Raw genomic sequence first — 14,690 nt, forward strand, 5'->3', positions numbered from 1 at the left:
TATTTGCCTTGGCATTAGTCTTATCCTGGGTATAGGAGGTTCTCAATGCAGGGACCCTGGGCTCAAAGGACACATTTCATCCCCAACCCTTCTTTCTCATTTTGCTTTTCTGCCCTTTCATCTTTTATAAAATAAAAGGTGATACTCTGGGAAACTCCCCTTACACAGATTTAGAGCAGTAACTTTGACTAAGGGTGTTGTCGCCCATGCTTACTCCCTTACAAACCGATTGATCGCATCAGACCGCAGCATGTGGCCTGTCATATGAGTAGATAATTGTTACATGACTACCAACCCGCTGAGAACCAAACCCAGCCATTTTGACACAGTTGGATGGAATGGGAGGGGGCATGATACAGTTCCATTCATGATATCAGTATTTCAAAAATAAACAATGGACTGCATTTGCTTCTGGTACTCTAAGTTGATAATTGTATCACGTTGGTCTTGAGTGACCAACTGGAACATAAAGTAAAACCTCCTCTGACATACTGGCATAGCTGTCAGTAGGAATCCTGACTCAATCAGGATTCATAATTACCACAGTCATCGTACATCTCTGACTTGTGCTTGAAGAAGTAAACAAAGTAAAGCTGATACACGGTAATCATGCTTGGCTACAACAGAATGCTAAAATCTTATCAGATCTTAAGTGAAACCATTAAGCTAAATCAGGCCTGCCTATTTCATTCTCTAATTTTGCCTTATTAGCACTAATGTCTTTGATCAGTGAACATGAGTCCCCTGAGTATGTTTGCAAGCTTTTAAATAAAAAGACTCATTTGTGGTACACCCCACCTTTGGATTTTGTATATCTTTACTAGAATCAACAAGTTATCAATAATACAGGACACATGTTTTCAGTTCATTAATGTAAATCCTTGAACCTTTCAGTATCATGGCGGGAATTAAACACAGGTCCCACACTGCCAACCTCAAGCTGAAAATCATCACAAGGACTCAAGAAGCAAGCAGTGGCGCATCAGAGAGAGTTTGAGGTTGGGGGGTCGGCCATTGGTAAATGGAGAAAGGTGGAAAAGGAGCTATGGAGACAGCACCTCATGGCCCGGAGTGACCGGGCCGTAGTTGCAGAATGATTTCCAAGTGCATTATTTCTCAACACGAACAAGATCAAACTGTCTGAAGCAATGCAGATCAAAGGGAAGATTTTGGTAAATGAAAGGGGAAATTCTATATCTGAAGGTGGGTTTCACCTGCACAAATGAGTGCATAGAGAATGAGAACCCACTATAGGGCAACACCAGCCAGATAAGTGTCTGTCATTTCTGTCACCAAAGAAAACTTTGAACGTGTTATCTCTGCTGTGGACATAATATGGAGGAGAGTTTGATATATTTTGACATCCTAGCCACCAGGACTAGATACGGCAACTGTAGCCATGGCAACCACTGGGCACAAAAGGACTTGCTTCACTGTCCTCCTTGGATGCTCTTCAAGTGGAGTGAAATTGAGAGAGTTACCATGCCCTAAGAAAAGCTGCCCACCCGTGTGATTCACTGGAATAATAAAGGATGAACTGTGCTGAAAGTCTGGGTAGAGGAAGGGACATTCTTTTGGGAGAAAATCTTTACTAGTAATTTTCAATGCTATGAAAAAAAAATTCAAAATTTTATTAATTCAGCTGGTACCCATATTTCTATTATACCTGGTTGTCTTACCTGCAAGATACAGCCGCTAGATATAGAGATCAATTAACCTGTGTATGACTTTCATGAAAAGGAATGGGATGACCAGGTGCTGGGATTCATGAGTTCACACTCCCAAGAAGACTGAAGTATGCCTCATTTACATGAGGCTGCAAAGACTTCTATTTAGGGGAAATGTATTAAACTGGGTTGATTAGGGAAACAAATTCAGTGACATTCATAAATGTATTAGAAAGAGCTTTATATCAAGAAGAAATTATCTATCAAGAAAACTGCCCAGCCCAGTTCAACTCAAATCCGTAAGCCGAATACCAGTCCCTCTGCAGACGCTGGCAGCCACATGCAGTGATGCAGAGTGCAGGGAGATCACAGGCCGGTGGTGGGTGCAGAGTCTTCCAAGGTTGGTGGAAACATGGTAGGGCTCTGACAGCCCTCAGGGTGGGAAGAGAGAGAGGGTCTTCCCTACGAGAAGGCCACAAGAAGGCACCATCAGGTTGTGACCAGATTCACAGTTTAGATACCACCCTTACACCTTTACACATCAGCTAATTGGTATGGGATTATAACCCCCCAACCATCCGGAAAGGCTACAGAAAAGCTGAGTGTGTGGCAGCAGATATCAGCGATGAAGAAGAAGGCAGTGAGGGTGATGGCGCCATCAGTTCAGAAGTCACAGGCGAGGAGGGATCAGACTTTTGAAGGTCTCCAGGAGTTGAATGACGATAATAATGAAAGAATAGATTTAAAGGGCTTGTTTCAGAATGAAAATACAGTTTTTTTCCTGGTGATTTTTTATTTGTTGATCGCAAAGACATTGACTGTCAAAACTTAGATTTCAGCTTAAGATCTCGGAAAGCAATGGAACATGAAAAACCTGTTCTTGGTCACTGTAAAACTGGGATAATGTCTTAATAGTTTGTGGGTCTGCATACATTTGTAGCCCTTGGTTTCAGCATGGTAACCCATTTCCATTAGAAGCCTATTCAGTTCACCATTGGTTGCAATTGGTTTAGGAAGGTCACTAAGTTTCCGTGAGATCGAGTTGACCCTTATAGCATTCAGTCCACTGGATTGGAATCCATTGGACTGGGAAGGGCAGGCCTTGAGTTTGAAGTCAACAACATGTAAATTAAAAATACTGGTATAGCTCTCGGGGCTAAATGGTTTATAAAGACATTATACAAAGGAGCTTCAAAAGTTTGTGGAAAAATCCCATTTTTCCATGCACCATTTGAAGTGCTCTTATGTCAACACACAGTGTGCGTTTTATTCGTGCGAAACCCCTGCAGGAGAAAGACGAGGATACTTTCTCCTCTGAAGACTCACAGCCTCAGAAAGCCTATATAAGGCCGCTGTGAGTCAGAATCAGCTTGATGGCAGTGGGCTTGGTACATACAACAATTCTTTTTACATAAAACAAAAGGCGGTAGCAGATTTTAAAGTTGCAGACAGACCCTATAGCACTGTGCTTGGAATGTAATGAAGGTAAAAGTCTCAGCCTCTCTCCCTTAGTACTTGGTGTCTAACAAGCACATCACTGCAGCTTAAGAAGATGACGTTTTTTAGGCTTCTCTCATTTTTCTCCAGAAAAGTCTCTTATCCTCCTTCTAATTCTTTTAAGCTTAGTTCATTTTTTTAAAATCTTGCTTTCAACTGAGAAGGAAATCCTTTTAGAAATTGCAGACACAGTGGGTTAGAATTTTGCTATGGCCATGATTCATTCAAGCTTTGACAGGTGAATCACATAAATTTCATTTTTACGGTAAAGGGTAGCCATGAGAAAGTTTAGTTAGGCAAGCAAAATCAATGTCACTGTATATTGTTGTTCTTAGAAGCATAACTAAAGAATGTTCGCAGAAGTTTAAGGGAGTAGCCTCGCCTCCTGGCCAGAAAGATGAAGATATCACAACAGCTGCAAGGTATTGCTTACACTGTTGGAATTCATTTTGATACAGTGGATTTTTATTATGTTTTTTTTAACTCCCTCCCCCCAATTTCTGGGGTGAGGGCTGGGGGACAGCAGATACGACTTTTAACCTTTCAAGCTCAAATGTGTGCACTGCTGAGTAATGTCGTAAGGACAAAAGAATTAAAAAAATGTGGAAAACGAATTCAGTTTGGCGCTCTTTCTTGTAATTTGGAGCGCACAAAATCAATACTTGTTACATTGAACAAAATCTAGACATAGTATTCTAAAGCTATTGGAAATGAAAACACCGAGAAGGGTATGCATTTATGTATATTGGACACATGGTCCATTTGTTAAGAAGCTGTCGCTGTTCAGCCTTCAATTTCAGGTTCATAACCATGTCCAGTAGCCTGTTTCAGTGTATACTTTCTCTTTTTCATTTTAATTTTGGTGTGACCCTCGCCCCCCAAAAAAATGAAAGTCGCCTATTGAAGTCAGGAAATCGGAATTCTAGCCCCTCCTTTACCATTGAATTGCTTTGTGATCTTGGCCCTATCTCCTCTTGGTCACGTGGAGAGATTAGATAGGCTGGTGTAGGATTCTTTACAGTCTCTGATTCTCATGAGGTTTGTGGATATGATGTCCTTAGCAAGTGTCCTTTGACTCATATCAGTTCACAAATGTACACAATGACTTGAAGGCTATCGGGAAGGTGCACAGCGGTTTCATTAATAAAGGACATTATTCTTTTCTCTGCTTTCCTAATTACTGCTTGGATGTCCTTACAATATGGTGTAGTCGTAGTAACAACAGCCAGAAGAATGCTCTTCCTCCTGTGGAGTAATCCTCCACAGTTTACAGAGAACTGTCACCCAGAGGAGCTCATTTTTTAACTCTGATTCTCCTTAGGTTCCAAACCCTGAGAGGGTAAAGATCTGCTCAGGATCACGTAACTAACGTGTGTCAGAGCCCAGGTTTTGCCTCACAGCTTTTGATTGCTAATCCACCATTTTCTTAAGTATTTACTTATATGGGCAAAATTTCATCTTTAACATATACAAAGCACTTATTAGGTGTCCTTTAAATGTTAGCACCCGCTCCAGTGCTCTCCTCCTTCCCAGCTTATTGTGTGTTTTGTGTGATCTTAAAAGGTAGCAGTTGTGATTGTTCAGTTATAACCGTTCAGACGTCCAGATGACCGCCACTTTTGAGTCGATATCTCGTGCGTGTCCAGGAAAAGTGTTACGCAAGTGTTGTGGTTATTGTTATCCTTCAAATCACTTGACGCAGACCATAAACAGTTAGCCCTGGTGCATGAAAGATGGATTAGAGGCCAAGCTTAGCTTGTCTCCAAGGGTATCTGTTTCATCTTTATGACAGAACCCAAGAGTGCCAGTGATGATTCATGGAAATACTTGCTGATGAAAAATGGCTCTGTTTTGGTTAGAAAGAACGCTCTTCAAAGTGTGGACCCTCTACTTTCGGATGCTTTCTTCCTCCCGTGCCAGCACTGAACTGGAGTTACTGCTTCCAGAGGACCCTTTGACCAAAAGGAAGCCAGCCCACCCTGGGCGGCCATCGAGGCCACCCTGTGCTGCTTTGAGCACTTTCTTCCTGAAATTTGCCCACTCACTGTAAAGCGGAAAGCCTAGCTCTGCCATTTCATCTGTTCCGAACTATGGAAAGCTATTATTTTCTATTGCTTTCACTTCCCTGAATGCAAAAAACCCACTGTTGGACACTTGAAACCTGATGCTGGCCCTCTGTAAGTGGTGATATGAACCCCACAGCTGTGTGAGGACTAGAACTGAACCTTTCATGTTGCAGTGCCCCCCTTTTTATTCCCGATCGCCATTCTGTTGGACAAAAGTTATTACAGGAGAGAGAGGGGATGAGGGGCCAAGGACAAACACATGTGGGGACCATTTGTAGCTTTTCAACCTGTTTTCCTGTGTCTTGGGAATTTTCCCCCTCCTGTTATTCTGGCTTTTTCTATCACATTTTTTTAATGCCTTTGTCTCTCATCTGCTGCAGCTCCAGCCTCTCCATTACCCTGCTCAGTACCTCCCACCTTCCCTCCTCCAGAGAACTTCACAGTCTTCACAGCGGTGAGCGCACATACCACACTGCACTGGTCATCAGGGGCCTGGAGCCAACGTTCTCAGCTCCCAGGACACCTCTGAAGTGTGAAGCATCAGGGAAATTTATTACCAATTAGGAGGACCCACATTTCTAAGCTCACTATTTTTTTAAGTGGATTTGAACTTAACCATAGAATAACGTCACTGTGCCCCACTTGCATGCAGAAATACTTTCTTGAGTGGGAGCGGAAAAATAACACAACCTTATCTACACTACGCTCTGTGGGAGGATGGGGGTAGCTGCAAATGTCATCAACTTGTGTTTTTTTTTCTCAACAGAAAGAAGGCAAACCCTAACTCAATCATCTACCGAGCCCCCTGCCCCAAGATTATTTCTATTCATTTCATTTGGGGGGTGGCCATATGCTTTGACCACATGGCATTAAAAGATGAATTAATCGTGGAGAAAGACGGTTTCTTTCTTTCCATTTCTTTGTACTGGAAGTTGTTGTTGGGTGATAGGAAGTTGACTTCAACTCACAGCAACCCCATGGACCAAAGTAGAATGATGACCACAGAGTTTTCTAGGTTGTAATCTTTATGGCAGCAGGTCCCTTGGTCATTCTCCCATAGAGCTGCTGGCTGGGTTAGAACCGTCAACCTTTAGATTAGCAATCGAGCACTTAACCATTGTGCCACCAGGACACCTTGTTAAAGAGGTTAGGGCTATTTATTTATTTTTAGCACTTCTACTGTTGGGCAAAAAATCCTGAGGACTGTTGCCCACTTCCACAGTTGGGCAAAAAATCCTGAGGACTTTTTTTAGATAGATAGATATTAAAATATCAAGTCTGAAACAGATTACAAATGATAACTACATTTACTCTAAAAATTATGATTTCCCATATATGCCTTTTTCAGGTTTGTTTGTTTTTATGTAAGAAATGTTAAAGGCAGAATTAAAGAGGGAAACACCGTGCAAACCAAACAGTTCATGTTTTACCTGTCGTTGTGACTTGGGTGTTTCAAACATGTGTTTGTCATGTCCATTAGTATAAAACTTCAAAGGGATCTCGTGTTCTCCCATGAGGTGTCTTGTGGTAACTTCAGCTTTCCTCTTTCAACGAATGCCTACAATCTCTACTTACTGTCTCAAGTGAAACATAAAATGAAATCTTTCCTCAAGAAAAAGGAATGTGGTGAATCTATCGTTTCTGTCTCTTGGGAGTAAACTTGTTATAGATCCATGAATTTTACAGTAAAAAAACCCCCAAAAACGTAGTGAAGCTATTGCTTTGTAACTGCAGAGTCGGAGCTTTCCCAGCATTGTGGCTCTGGGGAACATTTTAGGCCTAAAGATAACAAAATCTATCATCCTTTCATGGACATTCAAGATGTGCTTTGAGACTGTGTAACTGGAAAACGAGGAGTGAGAAATGAAGCATTTGTACACAAGTGCTGTGCTTCCTTGTTTAGCACCTTATTTACCTTCCCCGTCACACAATTTTCTTCTTACAGCTTATTAAAAGTGCAACATATTCTTTAAAAATCAATATGAATGAAGGTAGCATTGCTTGTACCCCTCTAAAAAGTTACAACCAACCATTGAACTAGACACTTTAAATAGATGAATTGTATAGAATATGAATTATATCGTGAAAATCAATATACAATTATATTTGAAAACACATTGTTTTGTAATATATTTACCCAAAAATACTAAGCGGGTTTCTTTCCTTCAATAGTGAGCATTTCTTTAATGTAAGAAATGGAGAGACTAAACAAAAAAATAAAGCAAAATTTACCTAAGTTGTTATTTTTATTCCTTGCATGTTGCTTCCTTTAATCGTTTGACTATCAAATTCAAGCTTTTTAGTCTGAGAACAGCAGAAAGATATGCTCATTCATTAATCCAACGAACACTGATCTGACATCTACAAAGAACCATATATTAGCCAACAACTACGGGGAGACGCAGACACATACAAGAAGACATGGACCCTGCATTATGCCTATAATAGCTTGCTTTTCTTATCTTTCAAAAATGAGTTCTCCATAGATCGATTTTTCTAGTGCATATTGTTTGGTGTTCTTGAGTAGTGCTGTAACTGTTTGGTCTCAGACACGGTCTTAAAATAGGAGTTCTCATGCTGCGGAAACTGACTTTATGTGCCTTATCTCCACCGAGAAAAGACACTTCCTTCCTTGGATGATAGATTAATACTTGAGGATTGTCCTTGTGGTTTCCCTTCCTTGATTTTAAACACAGACACATATACTGGACAGGGAGCAGCAGACTAAACATGCAGAGACTTGGCCCCGCAGTTGACTGTTCCTGCTGCTGGGACCCTGGGTGCCAAGGCAAGCTGAGGCCCATCTCTAAGACTGGGACTGGGGGTGCAGTCTTCAAGATTCTTTCCCGTCCTTGCATTCCATGAGGGCTCTGCCATCTTGATTTCAACATTTCACTTCACTTAACGTTCCTAATGAAGACATGTAATAATATTATAATTTTCAGATTAATATAAAATGCATTCTGGAATGCATAAGGTATGGGGAAGAGGTCATTGAGTGTATGAGCCACTAGATGCTAAAATGGATTGTGAGGTCTGATGTCAAAAGGCTGAAACATGGAAGAACAATTGGTATCTTGAAGAGGAAATGGAATGTTTCTTATAAAGGTTCTGATGTCTTATTTAATGTGTGTGTGTACACGTATACACATGTTGGGAAATCCTTGATAAAGTGAAGGAGCTGAGATTGGATACTTGGGGCTGTGGGTTCCTGTTTTTAGACTGAGGCGTGAATCTGGTCTCAAAAATGTCTGATTCCATTGGGAAAGTGCGATGGTGTCTGGGGAAAGGCTGCTTCCTAACAAGCCTCTCCTGCCTCATCCGTCTGACCCACAAGATGGCCCACATCCATTGTTACTCCATGTGCATTTAAAACTCCCAAGATTCTTTCCTAAGGAGAGAGACCAAGAAATGCTATGCACGTGTTTGAAAGCTGTGTGTGTCATGGCGCGGTGTTCTTTATTGTCTTACCTTTGCTTCTTTCTTTTTTCAGACCATCCAGGCCTTTCAAGTTACCAAAAAGGTAAAGTTGTTTGGTTTATTTTATTAAGTATTAACTCACCTGCATGCCCTTCCCCTTCTGATCTTTTCCCCACTTTTTGCCGCTGTTTTCAGATTCCTTGTTTTTATTTTTTGTGAAGGAAAAGTATTTCTTTGAAGTTTGCTGCTTACAGTATCCTATCTCTCTAAAACTGGTTTGAATCTCAAGGTAAATCTTTTCTCTTTTGCTTTTAAATGTTGCTTGTGTTTTATCATGTATATTTGGTTACTTGCTTTGCGTTTCCTTCTTGTAACTGATTGCCTTTCACTGTCTTCGCTGTTGAAGAAAGAGATACCACTCCACCAACTACCAGCACTTAAGTTCAAGTCAGTTTATTTTCAACAATTTGTCTGTGCTTAATATTTTTGATAAGATTGAAAGCAATCTGACATGTGAAGATATGTTTTATGTTTTCAGTAGAAAAGCAAATTTTAAATGGATATGTATTTCTGGAAGAATAGAGCATCTTATCAGATGTTCTTACACTTAGTGATTCCATGTATATTATTATAGAAATTCAGATGCTCTTAATTCTGAAGTCTGCCTTAGAAGAGTTACCATCACTTTGTAGTAAAATTAATATAAAAATCTGAATAAACTCCCCTTTCATTTCTGCAAGTGTATATACTGTGTGTGTATGTTTGGGTTAAGCATTGGGCTGCGATGTGCATGGTCGGCAATTCAAAACCACCGAAAGCTCCTCAGGAAAAAGACTGAGCTTTCTACTTGTGTATACAGAGTCTTGGGAACCCATATAGGAGGCAGCATATTTAGCGACTGAAGAATTGCCACCACCATTAAATTGCTTGATAAAGTATATATCATACGACTATGTAAGAAATTTGATGGGACAAGTTTTGACTAAGCGTTATTGGTAATTTTGTGGCAGAATCTTGGTAGCCACCCGCCTTTTCCCATTTATTTGTTCCAACTCTTGGTGTTTCGATGTTTTTGAAAGCTTTTAAAAATTAAATTGCAACTACTTGGGTTATCGATAGGTGCTTTGAGGGGATTCTTGAGAAGCAATTTTTTTTAGCTGCTCTTGAAGCCGATTGTTTGCCCAAACTTCTGCTCGGGGTTCTCCTTTTGGCTGGTGAATCTATGTTTTATTACAGCAAGTCCATAGAGTGGTAGCAGAGTATCCACAAGGGCTGCCATTAAAGTGTTGTTGTGGTTTTTTAGATGTTATTTCTTTCTTTCTTTTACGGCAGTTCTCAAAGAGCTTAGAAATCTTCTTTGTTTCCATAATATGCTGAACTCATGTACAATCCCAAAATAGTGTCTGTCCTGTTTAGACATGAACAGACTTTCCTGAAGCGATTTTAAGGGTTCTGTGAAAGCTATTAAGCCAGCCATTTTGGACTGAAGTAGCTTCAGGAACGGTTTGACTTTCAAGGACGTCATTAGCAGTTGTAATGGCAAACCCATCTCTAAGTGAGATCCCCGAGGACTGGGCCTGAAGTAAGAGCTGCACCAAAATAGAACGAAGTCACTGCTAAAGGAGTGGCGAGTGCATCTTTCCAAGGCATTGAAAGCTGTTCAGTCGAAGTCAAGTAGCTCTCTCTAGGGCAGGTGGCCCTGTCCGCTTCAGGGAGGGGGTGGCTGGTTTTAAGCGAAACACATAGTGCAATTTAATGTTAGAAGCAGTCACAGAGGAGAATTTCCTAACAGGTGTTGAGTCAAGGTGGAATTCACGCAGGCTAGAGACAATATGAGGTACACAAACAGCTACAGAACGACCCAGTACAAAGTCCGTGGTGCTCTGTGCACGTTTAATAGTAGCAGCCGCAGCCCAGAAGCAGAGATGGCATCCTTGAAGTACAGGATCATTCTGCAGGTTACAGGGGACCCGAGATCTCTAACATCCTCCATGCGTCCGAGTCAATACATCTAAAGCATTTCGAGATACCTCATGCACCAGTACGAACACAAATCTAAGTGATCATAAAGGAACCCTAAAACAAGTGTTTTTGCCAGAGCATCTTTTTATTTTCCTGTGGCCTCCTGACCTTCTGGTGTTATTTTGGAAGGAATGTGGTTCATAAGCCTTTTAAAGTATTTTTAAATAAGGTCTGGGTTAAAAGAGAAGATTTGGGAATCTGGATTCTACAATAGCTACAAAGTCCCAAACAATCCTTGTAATTATTTCTTTGTTCTAGGAGTAATGAAAAGGCAAACTAAACGTTTGTTTATCAGTACAGATAGCTGCTGTGGGGATCACGGAGCCCACGAACTTCACAGAGGTCAGGACAGTTCTGACTTCTGGACACAGCCAAATGCAGAGCAATACTGTCAGCACCGTGAGCCTGCTGCGAGGCAGCGCATACTAATCAATCATTAACATAGGGTAGCAATTTGAATTTTTCCACAGACTGCAAAAGCTGCACATCTGCATGAAGAATTTAGAAGAAATGGGAGATTCTATGACTCTTGTGGAATTACAGCTCAGATAAATTGCTGCTTTTCACCCCCTTCCTGGCAAAAGCAAACAAACACTGGATTTCCAGATGTACAAGAAGAAATGTGTGTGTGTGTGTGTGTGTCTACAAAAGATCAATAACTCTAAAAAAGAATAGCATTTAGAGGGATAGTGGAAAGCAGTAAATGAGGGTGTGGGAAAACTAGAAACTTTAGAACTAGTACACAGATCATGCACAAACCTCCAGCCCCTGTTGTTTGGTTTCTTAGCCAGAAGAACAGGGGTGTTACAGGGGCTGGGACAGGAGATATTGGACCTGTAGAAAGGGAATCTTGGTTAACGGAAACTAGTTCTCTTAACTTCGGCTTTAGGGGTTATTGGTGTATCTTTGCAGGCGTTTATAAACAGATCTGTTTGAATCTTAGTCCACTTGGTTATCAAACACTGGTCTTCATCTGTAGATGTGCTGGTACCAGAGAGTTTTAGCAAGTGATGCCTAGCTCAAGGAGAAGGAGAAGGAGACTAGGTTGGGTTAAATCGGGCATCTGGAGAATAAGCACTTAGCTAGAGCAAACAGATTCTTCCTGCTGTGTGCACTCTCATTCAAAATCGGTCTCAGTATATCCGAGGATACCAAATAAACACTATTGTCCTCTTTCAGTAAATTGTAAATGACAATTCCAATTGGATAAAATGATCTCCACCTCATAGCTTGACAGGAGTATCAAAACTAAGCTAAAAGGGATGTAGGACCAAGGAAAATTGAAACAGGTTGGAGAATGCATCGAGGTTTATTCTTGACGAGTGATCACTACTACCTTCGTGGCCAAAGCATTCAGACAACTTTTGGAGTAATCAGCTCTGATAATCGTAAAACACTCATCCTTGTTCTCTTTACAAAAGTTACATTTTTGCCAGTCACGGAGGGGGGCCCACAGGGAATTGTAGCTTTTAGAACAGCCTCAAGTAATCTCTTGTTTATAACTCATCTAACAATTCAGTGGCTGCTTTACCTGTATTGAAAGCAAAGTTCCCATTGAGCCTGCTCCATTCATAACTGAGCTTCCCTTGGTCTCAGTTACCTCACAGACCAGTCCATGAAAACCAGAGAAGGCAGGATGGTAAAGTTCAACAATGATTTAAAGTTCTTCAGCAAATCTGTAAGATTCTTTATACAATTTGTGAAATCCTTAACATTGCTGCCAAACTCTCTGTTTCCTAATGGTGAACAGATACAAGAGGAATCTTTAGCATCTATGCTAATGAAATCTTTAGCATCTATGCTAATGATTTTAAGGAGCATTTCTGGCAGAAAAAGTTTCTTAATCGATTTCTCAGGAAAAAGAGGAAGGTAGAAGAGAATATTATCAGAAACGAAGGAGGGTATAAAGAAGAGACAGCCATCGAGCAAACGCCTGGGTTAGGAGCATCCTTTTACATCTCCTCTTTGCCCTGTTAACTTGAAAATAGTATCCTGCAGGAAAGTTGTCTTGGTGTCTTTTAAAGGCCTCTACTTACCAATCAAAGTAGACATATCATTGAGGTTATTTGATTCAGGGACGTTTAGACCCAATTTGCTACCCAGAAAAACAAATTTAGAAAGATCAAATGATCCACGGAGTGGCCACTGGTTCTGTCTTTAGTAAGGCTACACCAGCCAGACAGGACCAAAATTTATTCACATACTACAATGAAGCTTGTAAAAATGTACAAAAACCATCATTGTGCGATCACCTTCTTGACATAAACGCTGAAGACGAATGTGTGCATAGTAAGTGTGGTGAAGAAGGCTGATGGTGCCCGGCTATTGAAAGATATAGCATCCGGGGACTTAAAGGCTTGAAAATAAACAAGCGGCTATGTAGCCCAGAAGCAACAAAGCCCACATGGAAGCAGCACACCAACATGTGAGATCATAAAGGGCCAAGGGGACCAGGTTTCAAACAACAAAGGTGGCGGGGGGGGGGGGTGTATCACATCACCGTGAATGAGAGGAGTGCGTGATGGGGACCCAAAGCCCATCTGTAAACAGCTGGACATCCTTTGCAGAGGGGTAGTGGGGAGGAGATGAGTCACTCAGGGTTCAGTGTAGCAACAATGAAACTCAAAACCTTCCTCTAATTCTTGAATGCGGTTCTCCCCCCCCCCCCCCCTAATTATCATGATCCTAATTCTGCCTTGCGGACCTGGTTAGACCAGAGGATGCACACCGGTGCAGTAGGGATCTGGAAACAGGGAATCTAGGATGGATGAACCCCTCAGGACCAGCAGTGAGAGTGGCGACACTGGGAGGGAAGGGGGTGTAGAAAGGGAGAACCGATCTCGGGGATCTACTTGTAACCTCCTCTCTGGGGGATGGGCAACGGGAAGGTGGGTGAAGGGAGATGCTGGGCAATGTAAGATAAGATAAAATAATAATTTATAAACTATTAAGGGGAGGGGGAGGGAAAAAAGGGAAAATGAGCTGATTCCAGGAACCCAAGTGGAAGGCGAATTTTGAGAATGACAAGGGCAACGAATGTATAAGGGTGCTTTACTCAAATGATGTATGTATGGATTGTGATGAGTTGTATGAGCCCCAATAAAATGATTTATTTTAAAAATGTACAAAAAGTGGAATCAAAAAAATGAAGGGATTTTTTCCCGCAAACTTTTGAAGCCTCCTCCTAGGTAGGAGTCCTCAAAGATGGCTGCAGTTTGCCTCTGGAACCGGAGTTTCCTGTTGTCCTTCTGAGAGATAAGAAACGTCCTAGAAAGAAACAGAACCAAGTCTTTCAGTCCATCTCAAAGTGCTATAATGCAGGGCAGTGGAGCTTGGATTCAAGAGGTGATGTCCCTTGAGACAATTTCTGAGTGGCTGTGGAGACAGATTCCAAACAGCTTGGCTGGTACCACAGCCCAAGGCCTCAGTACCTCAGGGTCCTGGAAGGCACCGCACCTTCCGTATCCCACTTCTGAGTGAAATCTATCAAAGAAGACCATCCCGTCATCTGTGACGAGTAAGAGCAAAGCATTTTCATGAGGATTTGCAACTGAAGTTGGGCAGTACAGAGTGAAAATACAGTGTCCCAGCCATTAAGAGAGAGGGGGCGGGGCATCTTCATAGTGGCTCGTCTTTTCTTGACAACATTTTGTAATAATAGTTGAGGTAAGCCATTTTCAAGAGCGTCTTCATTATATGCTCCCAGAACACGGGTACATATTTTCACAGAGTAGCCATCTGTCTTTAGTCCCAAGACTGAGGGACCTTCTTTGCATACTTGTCTATTTCAAGTTTTTGCTAACATACGAGTGAATTTGTTTTTTAGGAATTTTAGGTTATTTACATCGATTTCTGATTTATTTCCAGAGTAACCCCAGAATAAGGTGGTTTAGAATCCACACATATTTTTGAGGGACTTGCCATGCTGTAAGCATGAAAACTCTAGTGTCATGCCGTGTCCAGGATATCACGCAGTGTGCACACTCACTCTCTCAGGTGTAATATTCCTCCCTGAGCA

At 41.4% G+C, this 14,690-nt stretch overlaps 1 protein-coding gene across 8 annotated transcripts in view; it reads left to right on the forward strand.

Annotated features, from left to right (window-relative positions):
- DISP1 (dispatched RND transporter family member 1) overlaps positions 1-14,690 on the forward strand; it is a 222,089-nt gene that overhangs the window by 186,552 nt on the left and 20,847 nt on the right. For all 8 annotated transcript variants that reach the window (XM_075530549.1, XM_075530583.1, XM_075530576.1 and 5 more), the window contains one exon: positions 8,724-8,753. In XM_075530549.1, the coding sequence (XP_075386664.1) occupies positions 8,724-8,753 (30 nt within the window). The remainder of the gene's footprint in view (positions 1-8,723; positions 8,754-14,690) is intronic.

This window comes from Tenrec ecaudatus, chromosome 1 (genome assembly GCF_050624435.1).
Source record: "Tenrec ecaudatus isolate mTenEca1 chromosome 1, mTenEca1.hap1, whole genome shotgun sequence".
In the NCBI taxonomy this organism is placed as follows: domain Eukaryota; kingdom Metazoa; phylum Chordata; class Mammalia; order Afrosoricida; family Tenrecidae; genus Tenrec; species Tenrec ecaudatus.